This window comes from Pan troglodytes, chromosome 1, assembly GCF_028858775.2.
Source record: "Pan troglodytes isolate AG18354 chromosome 1, NHGRI_mPanTro3-v2.0_pri, whole genome shotgun sequence".
NCBI lineage: Eukaryota > Metazoa > Chordata > Mammalia > Primates > Hominidae > Pan > Pan troglodytes.
This window is the reverse complement of record NC_072398.2, coordinates 199211035-199224112: the sequence shown is the minus strand read 5'-3', so window position 1 is coordinate 199224112 and position 13078 is coordinate 199211035. Positions and strand designations below refer to the sequence as shown.

The following is a 13078-nucleotide window of genomic DNA, read 5'->3' as shown; positions in this document are numbered from 1 at the left end:
AGCCTCCGTGCCAGTCCTCCACCAAGCTCCTTCCTGCCTGCCTTTCTTTTCTTCCTTTTCCCCCACTTAACAGATTGCGGCAGCAAGATGGCACAAATTTATGGCTCAACTCACCAAAAATAACAAGAGATCTATCAAAGGCAGTTTGCGTGAAATTAACAGGCGCCTGTACCCTCTTGTCAAACTCACTCGGCTCTGAGGCGTCCCAGGCACTCTGCCCAGTCACTGCCCACCAGCCCCCAGCCCAGTGCTCTTCCGGTACCAGCCCAAGCCCACCCTGCTAGGCCTCGCTGTGGATCCTCCTCGGGGGTGTCCCAGAGAAGATGAACACAGCTTCCCTGCCCTGGCGCCTGGGAGAGGGGCCAGGACAAGGGTCTCACCCTTCCTGTTCACTACCATCCCCACGAATCTTGCTCTCAGTCTGGCAGCTGCAGGTGCCAGTCCATTCTCCTGCAGCCCAGTGGGGAGGAGACAAGGGGAGGAATGGAGGGGGCCAAAGGCTCGGCAAAGGTGGTGCTGCCACAAGGCACAGACGGTGCCACGGACCCTCAGACATGCCCTGACATGTGGAACAAACAGTCATGTGCCCGCTATGTCTCACACCAGAAAGGCTGGGCAGGAGGGAGGGGATGGCAGAATAGAAGAGCTTCCTGCCTGCCAAGGGAGGGGAAGGGGCTGTGCCAGCCCAGCTCTGGGCACCAGTGTGCCATGTGAGCCCACTTATGACAGCTGATGCCACATCATCCCATGCCAACTCCCTACAGGGGCCCTCCCTGAAAAGCAACCCCAAGGAAACATGCCAAGTAGGACAAGGGGCAAGAGCAGAGGTCAGGCTTGGGAACAGCTGGGAGCCCCAGCTCAGGGCTCCCTGCTCAGAGAGACACCTGGCCTCATGCCCAGGAATAATCAGGCATCCAATCTCCACCCATCTCTAGCCCCAGAGGCCTCTGCAGAGGCTCTGATGATGGTGCCTTTCCCACCACCGGCCCTCTCTGATCCCCAAAGACACCCCAGCTACCAACCAACTCCTGCTTCCGGCTTCAACCAAGCCCAGCTGGCTGCTCCTGGCTCTGCGCTCTACATGGCAGCCCGCCCAGATGGTGCCCGCCCATGAGGGCAGAGCCTTGCTCCGTCCACTGCAGATCACTGGGCCGATGGACCGCAGGGAAAACCAGACAAAAGAACCCGCCTGCAGCTGAGCACGATGGGGGAGACCCCCACAGAGTGACAGGCAGTGGCGGCCACGCAGGAAGAGCCATAAACCTCCTGATATACGCCTGGCGTTCTCCACCGATGTTCAACAAAGAAGCAAAATTCAATTTCTTCCTACAGGCACTAAATCCCAGGCCAGCCTCCAGGGCCTGTAACCTACCCGCGGCCCGGCTGTCACTCGGACGGCTTCATTGACCGCCGTTAGAGGCCAAGCTAGCCTGGGAGAGAGGCCACAGCAAAGCCACCGGGCACTTGCCGTGGATGGGCACGATGTCAGATGTCTCATTGGAGAAGCCAAGAAGGCCCCCATCGAAAGTACTGGGTTAGGCTACTTTCAAGATAACTACCCCCTCTAATTAATTCAGGGATACCTCCCCATTCTGCAAAGAAACCACTGCCCACCAAAAATAAAGGGATCAACTCAAGGTAACAGTCAAAGGTAGAGGCCAACTCCAGGGCTCTAGCCAGCAGAGCAGGGCTGGGGACAGGCCGCTCTCCTCCAGCACTCCTAGCAGCCCTCACATGATACCCTGTCTCCTTGTAAACACTCTCCCAGTGAAATCCAGATGCCCTTTCCATCCTCTATCCCTGCATCCTTGATCCTCATGAGGATAGGCCAGCACCTGTATCCCAAATGGGGAAACTGAGGCCCAGAGAGAGGAGAGGCCTCCCTGTCGGTACCAGAGCTGCAGACCAGACCCCAGACCTGCCTCCTTCCCATCCCCATGTCATCGGTCCCTGTTCCCTCCAGGTCTCCTGGTCAGTCCCCGGCCCAGCACTGTTCAGCGGGCACACAGGATCCAGCTGATGCCCTCAGGGCCTTGAAGCTGCAGGAAGCAGGGTCTGTAGAAGGCAGCCGTGGCTGAGGGAGCTGGGGTGGGAGCCGGAGCAGGCAGGACTCAAGGGCTCGCAGAGCTTTTGCCCAGTCAGCAGGAAGCTCTAGCAGCTGGCGGCCTCGGTCCCAGAAGACATGGGCCCTGAGGGGGGAGACAGGGGACACCGGGAGCTGAGCCAGCCCAGCCCTCCAAGGCAGCCTGGAAGCTCAGGCCTCTTCACCCAGGGACACTCTTCCTTGCCTCTCTCTGCCCTGACCCCAGGGCAACTGCCAAAACTCACTGACCTGTGTGGACAGGAATGCATCCCTGCTCCCTGCCTACTCCAGCCTCCAGGCAAACTTGTCAACTTGCAGCGCCAGGGCCTGCCACGATCACTCCCAGCCTTGGGCCTTTGTGCACGCTTCTTGCTCTGCCTAGAATGCCCTCATCTCACTTCTGCTTGTCCTTCAGGTCTCTGTTCCTGTATTACTTCCTTCAGGGAGCCTCCCCTGGCTGCCCAGTTAGGAGGTCCCTCCCTGGGTTTATATATCACCCTGCATTATCTGATCTGTGCCCCCATTCATCTAGCCAGTCTGCAAACTCTTCAAGAGTGAGGTCTCACTGCCATGCATTTTGGTGACCGCAACATTTGGACAAGGCTCAGCAGAGGGATGACATCAGTGAACAGCTACATGCATGGCCAAGGATCTGCCAGGATGGACACCAGGGACACTGTCAGCCCCTGCAGACCCCGCCCCACCCAGGCCCTGCTCAGACTCACCATATCTCATCTCGGTTGTGAACAGATCATTGCTGCTCCCCGAGTGCAAATCGGCCTCAGCAGGTGGGGCTGGGCCCCCGGGCACCAGGGCATTGGACAGGGTGTGGGCAGCAGGAGGGCCTGGAGATGTGGTGGTGGCGGAGCCGGCCCCCGCCTCTCCAGGGCAGCTGCAGCCTGGCTGAGCAAAGCCGCAGGCCCTGCCGGCAGCGCGGCCACACTCCTCACTCCAGCGGCAGAGCACACCACAGGTGAATTGGCTAGAGTTGTTGTTGTTGATGAGCAAGACCTCGACAAAGCGGAAGGCTAGGGCAGCGGGCGCCAGCAGGCGCGGGGCCTCGGAGGGCTCAGCCGACAGGCACAGCTGCACGAAGTTCTTGTCGAAGTGCAGGAAGGTAAAGGGGCCCGAGCCGCTGCACAGCTCCAACCCCGCTGCCGCCTCTGCCTCCTCCTCTTCTGGCCGCCCCACCTCTGACTCCGCCTGGGCCACCGCCTCCTCGGGGCTAGGCCGCAGGCAGGTAAAGTTGACCAGGTAGTGGTCCAGGGGCAGCAGGCGGGGGGCAAAGTGTGCACACACCTGCTCCTGGCGGTTGAAGCGCAGGTAGAGGGAGTACTTGGTGGGGTCAGGGTTCTCCAGGGTCCAGGAGCAGCCTGAGGCGATGGTAGGAAAGAGGTCCTGCAGCGAGAAGGCCCCGTAGAGCACACCCGAGGCCAGGGCAGAGCAGGCACTGGGGGCGGGGTCGAAGGCGGCGGCCAGGCGCAGGGACAGAATCACAGACAGTAAGAGGGGACAGGCTGGGGTCATCCTATGTCCCTTGCCCTGTGGAGAGAGACACTGGTCAGCGGGCCCCCAGCACAGCCAGCATGGGCTCTGAACCTTCTATGGTGAGCTGCGGGAGTGGGCCTCATAAGTTAAGACCCTGGTCTTTGAAGTGTCACCTGGGTCCACCTGTGTGAACTTAGACAAGGGACTTGACCTCTCTGAGCCTCAGTTTCCTTACCTGTAAAATGGACCAATGATAGGACCTATCGCACAAGTTTCCTACAAGGGTGAAATGAGATAAGTAAGGGAAAGGACTCGCGAGAGTGCCTGGAATCTTGTGAGCCCTGAAGAAACAGTAGTTGTTGTTGCCATCGTTCTGTTTCCTCAGAGTCAGCCCATCAACTACAAGCATATTCGCCTTGCATTCAGATCCAGCCCCAGCCTCACCATCCAACCTGTATTCTCCATAACTCTTGCTCTCCGTCCCCGTGTGTCATGATCAGCTGTGAGGCATGTCACCGCGTAATCCTGTGGTAATTGTCAAAGTGGTGATGTTTGACTACGATTTGCTTTTTTATAAATTAGAGCAATTTGAGGTTATTCCTGGAACAATGTCATTCTCACTTGCTTTACTGAGAGGGAGAGAAAGGGGCGGAGTTACAGCCAGTGTGCCAGGAACTGCGCACAACCTGAGCCATGCCCACAGGAGGGCACTGTCAGTGTGGACGTCACATGTATCACTGCTGTGGATTTCCTGGTTGGAATAAGGGGGAGAGGCACCGAGTAAGGGGACATTGGGCTTGAGCCCCAACCCAGCCAGCCACCTGCTGGGTGGGTGACCCTCATGAGCCTCAGTTTTCTCATCTGTAAAATGGGTGCAGAAACTCCCCCTCTTACTTCCCTCTTCCCCTCCAGCTCCATGGGATTATCTTCCAAGGCCTGGTTCAGGGCCTGCTACCCCACCCCCCACTACCCACCTGTGAAGCCACCAGCCAGTCGTGACCTCTCTCCTATACTGTTTCCCCAAGGCTAGTTCATTCAGCTTATGGGTCTTCCAGTTCCTAAGAGTGGGGACCCAAGCTTGTTGCTTTCTACCTTCCCTTAAAGTGCTGCCCTAAGCTGAGCTCCCAACAGGTGTGAATGTACTCCAGGTGTGGGTGGGCACCTAGGACCCAAGCCCGACCCATACAGACACACAGAGCAGTCAGGCCAGAGTGGGTAAGGGCTGAGGATGGGGGGAGCTGCGGGTGCCCTCCCACCCACCAGGCCAGGGCTGTGTCACTGCCCACAGCCTGCGCAGCCTCTACCCAACTGCCCAGAAAATGGAACCTAGCGCGTGGTCTGAATCAGCCCCACTTCCAATCCTACCCCCCAAGTAATCCAAGCGGCCTCCCTCCTGCATGCCACAGGATAGCTCACAGCACTGCATGGGCCCCCTAGAGCCCAGCTGGTCCTCATCAGAGGAGAAAAGATGGGGCTAGGAAAAGGGAGACAACCCGCTCCAGATCACACAAAGGTGGCCAGAGAGGATGCAAGCCCAGGATCTGAGGCCCAGCCCAGGCCTGTCTCCCTCCACCAGTAGCCTCTGCTCCTTCCCTAGGCTTGCTGCTCAGGCTTCAGGCCAGATGGACCAGCTATTAGCTCTGGGGACTGAATCAGAAACACAGGACAATTCACAGGTATGACTAGATTCTCCCAAGACACAGTTGCTCCCAGGGAACAGACTTCCCCTTGGGTCTTCAGGAGTCTAAACAGCAGGCAGAGGGGGGACAGAATTTAGAACCCCAACTTTCCAGTCCCTGTGCAGCATCCATGGAGCTCCCCACTGCTCCAGATCCCACATCCCTTCATGCTGCACCTCCAAGCCAGGCCCAAGCAAGCATCTTCCCCTCCCAGCCATACAGGGGCTGGGGGAGATGGTGGAGTAGCTCCAGGCAGACCTACTCACTGCAGAGGAGCCACCCCACCCTCCTCCCAAGACCCACATGGAGTTATTCGGCGGAAGCCAGACAGGCTGTGCCTCTCCCCCCAACCACCCACCCTCCTCCTCAGAGCTGAAAAAGGGATCAGACCCCTGGTCTTTCCCACCCTACATCATGCCTGTCCCAAACTGCTCAGCTCGCCCCACCTGCTGCGGCACTAGCCAAGCCAGCGGCTGATGATGAGTGACATCCAATCCCCCTGCTGCCCCCAATTATTTTTAAGCTGCAAAATTCAGGCCATGGCTGCGGCTCAGTGGAGGGGAGGTAGGGGCTCATTATAATCGGCCTCCCCTCCCCCACTTACAGCAGCTCAGGGAACCTCCCCTCACATACACACCAACACACATGGGTTTGAACACCCTTGTGCCCTGAGGACACACACACCAAAGCATGAGGGCACAGATGTTCACAGGAGTTCTGCATATGAACGGATACATATGTACACGGACATGCACACAGGTGAAACCCACAGATTCATGCTGTCACACACACTCAGGAGTTAACACGCACACACAGGGGTGTAGAGGCTCACACTTGTACACATGCACAGAGGTGCACACGCATTCTCGACTGAGAACATACATGAGTATCTGGCCCTCTGAGGCTCAGCATATGACAGCTAAGTGTCAGGCAGGATCCTCTGCGGGGTCTTCCTTTGCATGTCTGAAGCTGGATCTCCCTCCCCTACCCTGCTCCTAGGCTGCTGCTCCCTACTCCACAGCCCCGCCCCATCAAGAAGCACAAGGTCCACATCCTTCAGAGCCACAGGCTGGCTTCTCCAGAACGGAGTCACTTTTAACCCAATCCAACCCCCCTCCTCCCCTCAGTCTCCTTCAGACACCTTCACGCTCATTCTGGGATTTCGTCCTGGACATGCGTAACCCTCACTGTGCCGGCTATGACATAAGACCTTTTGGGGCGCCTTTTTATATTACTTCCCACCATTCAAAATAAGGCAAAGACCCAATTCCAAGCTGGGTCACAGACAGCCACTGGTTCATTGAAGACCCTCCTGCCTGTGTATAGCCAGGCCTGTCCTCCTGGGGGCACTGATGACCCAGAGGCCTCTCCCTGAGCCACCCGGGAAGGGGACCTAGAAGGATGATCCTTGCCTCACAGGCAGCCCAAGTGGCTCTTAGTCATGATTAACCCCCCTGAGCCTCAGTTTCCCTCTCTGTGCAATGCAGACCATGAGCCTTGCCCTGGGGATGGTAGACACCTCATCAGCCTCCCAACAAGTTCCCAGCACAGAGCCTAGCTCACAGCCCTGTCTCCTCTCTGTCTTTTCAGGACCTCATAAACGCTGCCCTCTTGCCTGCTGAGGTACAGGGCACTGCCTCTGGGAAGGCTCTTTGGGTTGAACCATAAGTGGCTGGCTACCTCCAAACCCAGGAAGACCACAGACCCATCCCTGCACAAGAGTTAGATAGGAGAGGTACTAAAGTCAGCTCTGAGGAAGAACTTCCTGGGCCAGAGGTGGCTGATAGAGAGGAGGATCAAAAGGCCTCCTGCCTCAGAGATGGGTGCGGAGCTGGCTGAAGTAGTCTCCCTCTCACTTTTAACCCTACCAAGGCCCCTCCTCTAGGGGGCTGGGGGCTGCCTTCACCACATGCCCCTGACCCCAGCAAACCCAAGAATCTCACTCTGCCCAAACACACTCAAGTTCCCTTTCTTTCCACCCCTCAGGGCTCCCCAGCTTCCCTTCTGCACCAATAAAGGAATTCAAAGCTTTCAGCAGCTGAAAGGGCCAAGGCAAGACTGTGGGGTAAGGGGCAGAGCAGCGGGAGAGGGGTGTCTCAGGCCCAGGGCCGGTCCGGGATTCCCAGGATGACTCCCATTCACGCTGGGTGGCGGGGGAGGGGCGGGCCGGGGGAAGGGGCGCGGCGACGCGCACATCCGTCGCGTTTATCCACCTGGCAGCTCCAATTCGCCCGCCCGTCACTCACCCTCCGCCTCCCCGGCGCTCGCCGCCCGACCTGCCCAGGCCGCCACGCAGGCGGTGACCCCCACTCGGTGCCTTTGGGTCCTCTGCCAGCGCTCGGACCCAAGGACAGGGTCCTCAGGAGCCGCTCTCCCAGAGCTCTGTCGCCCTGGGGGACGCACACCCTCCATCCTGCCTCCGGAGCTGGGGACTGGGCCGAGGGGAGGGAGCGACCCCCTCTGTGCAGTCCTCCCGCTCCGACTGCCAGAGAGGGTCGCTCTCTTAGGGGAGGGGGTTCCTCCTTAAGGAGGAAAACGCGGGCAGAACTGGAAGGGGGACAAGGGGCAGCCCTCGGCCCCTGGGGGCGGTGCCGCGCGGGCGGCGGGGGAGGGGGCGGTGACTCAGCCGCCCTCCACCCGCCTCCCCGGAACTTTGCAGCAGCTGGAGCCGCCGTTGCTACAGGAACCGAATGCTTTTGTTCCCCAATGTCAGGGCTGCCGGGGCAGGCGGGTGATGAGGAGGCTGCCACTCCCCGGTGGGACCCAGGTCCGGCCACACTACCCAGAGGACTTCCAGCCATCACAGGTTCGAGTCCCCTTCCTCCGTGCCACCTTCCCTGCCCCCAAGCTACTCAGGCCAAAGCCAGGTTTCTTCAAACTCCTCAGGCCCTCAGGCCCGGTGGCCCTGCTAACTCTGACCCGAGGCAAAGGGCCCTGGGAAATTCCTGATGGTGTCTGACCTCCTGGGGTCAGTAGAGGCTCTTCTGTGGCTGAGTGATTTCCCACCTGGGCTCCCCCTAACAGGCTGCCTGCCTTCGGGGACTCTGACTGGGGTTTCTTCTCTGTACTTCTCCCACCTCAGCAGCCTCTACACTTGAACCAAGACCCCAGAGACCATGGCCTGGCTTTCACTAACATCCCTCTGGCCAGAGCTGATCCCAGAGAAATATAGTGGGAAGTTGCAGGACCAAGGAGGAGATGAGGGAAACTGACAGTCACTGGCTCCCCCTGCACCCATACTTTGGGGGAAAAGTGGGGACTGGGGGCTAAAGGTGTTTCTGTCTTTATTATACTGGGGGTTGGAGTGAAGGCGCTGGAACCTGTTTTTCATTTTTCTCCTTTGGGATTAGGAGTGGAGTGGAGAGGGGCCTGACCTTGGCCTTGAACAGAACAGCCCTACACCCCTATCAATATTGAGCATTGCTAGGTGCCAGACACTCTATACAAACAACCTAACTTCATTCTCCCAACAGCTATATGAGGCAGTGATCACTGACCCATTTTATAGAGGGTCAACTGAGGCTCAGAAAGATTAAGTAGCTTGCCCATGTCACACAGCTTTTGAACGTAGGTCGTCTGACCGAAAGCTGAGTTCCTAACTACTTACTCAGCTTCATTACTTGGGGGTGGGAAGGGAGGGAGGGATGGGGGCAGATACCAGATGGAACCTCACTTTGTGTTACAGAAATGCAGACCACGCACGCACACCCCAGACTAGACATGTCCTTTTGAAGAGTGATACAGAAAGGGGGCAGAAGAGAGAGCGGAAGGAGGAGAGAGGGAAGAAGAGGGGAAGATCTCTTCTCTCAATCTTGGTCCAGAGAAGACCCTCCCTAACCTCCCCACTACCATCACCAGGACATATCCTGCGCAGAGTCCACACTGCCCCTCACCCCAGTAGCAGTGCAGAGGATACTCCCCAGGTGCTTGCTCTGTCCCAGGGTCAGGTGGATTCCCCCACAACCGACTCCATGCGCAAGCCAAGCAGAGCCCACCTTTGCCCCCAGCCCTCACCTCATGGGAAATGCCATGGGGTAGAGGCTCTCTGGCAACACCTGACCAAGCACAAACAAGCCCAACCAGGCGTCCTGGAGCCCGCGGCCAATCCTGCTGGTCTGTGCGTGAAGGCTCAAAGGACTCTTGACTTGCTGCTGGGGTGAGCCCTCCACCCCACCCCAACCCATCCCCAGAACATATGGCCTGACAACCAGGAGTGTTTGGGCATGGCTAGCACGAGGAGGCACCTGGCCTGGCCCACCAATCTCCTCTCCCCAGGGACTTCCCAGCGTCAGTCCTGCAGCCACCGCTGATGCTCTGGCTGCGGAAACCCGGGGTTGCCCGCGGGAGAAGGGGTGGCGGGTCCCGGGCTTCGGGCAGGGGGCGCCAGAGGACGCCCAAGAGCCCGGCCGGCAGCTGGCGAGGCGGGCAGGCAGGCGGCATCTCTCGGCCCGGGCGCCCCTCCCCCCGGCGGGCAACAGACCCGTCGCCTGCTCTGCACGGGCCGCAGCGCGGAGGACTTCCCCCGGCCGTGCCCTCGGACCAAGCTGACTGCGGGAGCGGCCGCCAACTTCACAGCCTACAACCCCCTCCGGATCATGCCGGCCCTGGGGCTGCGGGAGGGTGCGTCTGGTGCCCAGCTCTATGACCAGGGGTGGGAGGATAGGGATGGGGGATGGACAGATAGACTCCGGCCAAAGATGGACACGGGAGTCAGGGATGCGGGTCCAGTCGGGATCTCAGCTGGAGGGGAAGGGGCGCGGGGCAGACACGGGGGACACGGCCCCAATTCCAAGCTGGGGGGAGGGGACTTGCAGCAAAATTGGCGAGGGAAGGCGGGACTCTGGTCAGATAGATATGGGGGAGGGGGCACTAGGGGCAGAAATAGAGAAGAAGCATGGTCGGGGTACAGGCGCGGGGGAGGGTAGAAACTATGGGCAGACACGGATGGGGACAGGAAAGACTCCGGGCAGTGATGAAGTGGAAGAGAGGAGCAGGGTCCGGCATTCAGACCGTGATGGGAAATAGAGGGGGAGACACAGTTGAGCTGCAGGTTAATGGGGGGGCTCTAATAAAGGTGGGGGGCGCACTGCCCGGATCCAGGCCGAGATAGGAAAGACTCGAGACAGCAAGCACGGTCTGTGTCAGAATTCTGGAGGGGGAGACTTTAGCATAGATGGGTAAGAGGGTCGGTCCAGGCTGGGGGAGGGGGGTCCGAGATTAGAGATTCACCAGCGATTAAGGGGGCCTCGGCCCTAGGTTTGGGAGTTCCCCAGAAGATGGGGGTGGGCGAACGCTGAACGAACTCAGTTCGGGCTGGGGGAGAATTCAGCAGAGACGGGTTAGGAGAGCGCCCCGAGTCCGGGCCGGTGCGGAAACTCGGGACCGCGCCGGCAGGGCTCGGTGCGAGGCCAGGTCGGGGTCTGGGGCCGAGCACTCACCTGGGCGCCGTCAGCAGCAGGAGCGGGGGCCGGCGCTGGCGGGGGAGGCCACGGGGCGCAAGTTTGCCATCCCTAAGTCGGGGACCGGGCCGGGCGCAGGGCAGGTAGCTGCAGCCGCGCGGAGGGCCGAGGCTCCCGCTCTCCCGGGCGGCGGGTGCAGAAAAGGCGCCGCGGAGCAGCGCGGGGCGGGCGGGCGGGCGCCGGGCCGGGCGCGGGCTCCTGCCGCCGCCGCCGCCGCCGCCTCCTTGCCGCGCCGCCCCCCGCTCCCCCGCTTCCCCGCCCGGAGCACCGCCCGCGCCGCGCGCCGCCTCCTATTTGCGGGCGGCGGCCGCAGCCCCGGGCTCTGAGAGCCGGTGCCGCATCCTCCTCGGTCTCTGAGCGCCGCCGCAGCTGCCGCCGAACCCGGTTCCTCCGGCAGCTCCGGCCGCTGCCCGCAGCGCGCGCCGGGCCGAGTGACGGCCGAGGCGGGACGCGGCGCCTGCGCGGGCCGGGCCCGGGAGGGGGCGCGCGCCGGGCCGGGCGCGAGGAGCCGCGGGAGAAGGGGCGGGGGGCGGGGGCGACGCGCGCCGCCTCCTGTTAAAGGGGGAACAGTGCCAGCCGAGCCGATCGCGCCCCCCACCTCCCCGCCTTGGGCCCCAGGCGCCGGCGCGGGAGAAGCCCTGGGTAAGCCCCCGCCCAGCCCGCTGCTTCTTGGACCGCAGAATGAGGCGATCCGCGACGCCCCTCCAGCTATACCCATGCCGGAGGCTTGTCGCGCCGCCAGGGTGTCCCGGGCCCTGCAGGCTGAAGCATTTGCTCACCTTCCCATGTGCATTGCATATTGCATGTCCCTGTGCATGCAGGTGCCAGTCATGTGCGCTGAACTTTGCATATGCATACAGGTGCCCTAAGCGTGCACTGCCATGTTGCCTGCGTAGGTGCATGCAAGTGCCACACACATGCACAGTGTATTAACATGTGCCCAAGTCCTGAATGCATGTTGCTTGTTCCTGTGCGCAGGGATGCTGTATGTATGCAAGCTTACAGGTGCCACATGTGTGCTGAGGACTGTGGGTAACTCATGTAGCAGCCACATATGTATACTGCAATGTGACATGTTTGATGCATACTGTAAACTGCAATGTTGCACGTCCTTAGGCACGGGGATGCTACACGTGTGCAGTGTGTTACATGTTTTCCTGAGTCCCTGTCTATTCCCACAAGTGCCTTTCCCTGTGCCAGGGGCGCCCCCATGTTGCATCTGTTTGTGTAGAAGCAGCAGAGATGTACAGACCCACCCCTTCCCCATCTTGGCACTAAGCCCAGAAACAGTTGGGTGGGGCCTGATCCCTCATGGTTCAGGCGGTACACAGGGAGATGCCCATGGTTCAGGGCTCTGGTCAGGCAGTTTGTGGCCTGGGCATGTTGCCATCAGTAAGGTAGGCCGACCAGGGACGCACCATTGCAGCCAACACAAGTAGGTTAATCCCATGGCTTTGGTCAGAGGAGAAACCAGCAGGGGGCAGCTTTGCAATAAGGGTGGGATGGTTTCAGCTTTGCAATGAGGGTGGGATGGTTTCAGGACCATACTTTTTGAAGGTTCACTAGCCAGGAAGGGCCAAATTTTCAGTGCAAAGAAGTCCTCATTTCAGCAAATACCAACCCCACCTCTCCACTGATGCCCCTTAAGTTGTGTCACCCTCGAGATGGGGCAAGAAGAGAAAAGCCTACCTCTTCCCAGGGGCAGTACCAGGAAGAGGCATAGAACCGCCCTCTTTTCCCTCCTTCCGTCCCTCCCACCTCCAGCAGCCTCGGTGGCATTTGTTGTGAGTGATTGTGAGAGATTATCGACTTTAATGGAAGGAGGTAATAAGGGGCGATGAAGGAATCTCACCTGTCACCTTAAGAGAATTTATGAGGCCTTATGAGGCAGGGAGGAGGGCTGGGCCGGCACCTTCCCTCTCGCTGCGGATGCCCAAGGAGGCCTGTGCCTTGGGCCTAGCACTGGCAAGCAAGGCTCCCAGGGTTTGCTAGGCACCCTCAAACACAGACATCTCTGGATTTCAAGGCTCAGCTGCTATGTGAAAGCCAGGCCAGGCAGGCCTTGCCAGCTGCAAAGTATGTTGAAAGCCACCCCAGGGCAGTGGGAAATCCGGGCCCCCTCCTTACATGGGCACTGGGAGGGGCAATGGGGTTGCTAGACTGGGGCTTCAAGGAGGTGGGCAAAAGTGGGGAAAATGGTGGAGACATGGGTTGCCCACAAGGATGCAAGCCCCTTAGAAATCTCCAGGACCCTGTCCAAAGCTCCAGCCCCCTCCTCTCCTACAGGGAGCTTGCTTCCCTCTTTATGAATATTCATGATCATTAGCATATTAGAGACCCGGAGCCCAGAGAAACCTAGGCAGGTCTCT

The 13078-nt window shown here is 59.7% G+C and overlaps 1 protein-coding gene across 16 annotated transcripts in view; it reads right to left on the bottom strand.

Annotated features, from left to right (window-relative positions):
- ADGRB2 (adhesion G protein-coupled receptor B2) overlaps positions 1 to 10802 on the bottom strand; it is a 36917-nt gene extending 26115 nt beyond the window's left edge. For 14 of the 16 annotated variants that reach the window (XM_016958033.2, XM_016958040.2, XM_016958055.2 and 11 more), the window contains exons 1-2: positions 7497 to 8066; positions 2809 to 3625 (exon numbers count right to left, since the gene is read on the bottom strand). In XM_016958033.2, coding sequence (XP_016813522.1) covers positions 2809 to 3625; positions 7497 to 8051 — 1372 coding nt within the window. In that variant the 5' untranslated portion in view covers positions 8052 to 8066. Of the gene's footprint in view, positions 1 to 2808; positions 3626 to 7496; positions 8067 to 10688 lie in introns of those variants that run through there. The other 2 variants (XM_016958076.4, XM_024357563.3) reach the window with 2 other exon arrangements.
- Positions 10803 to 13078: the final 2276 nt, after the last annotated feature.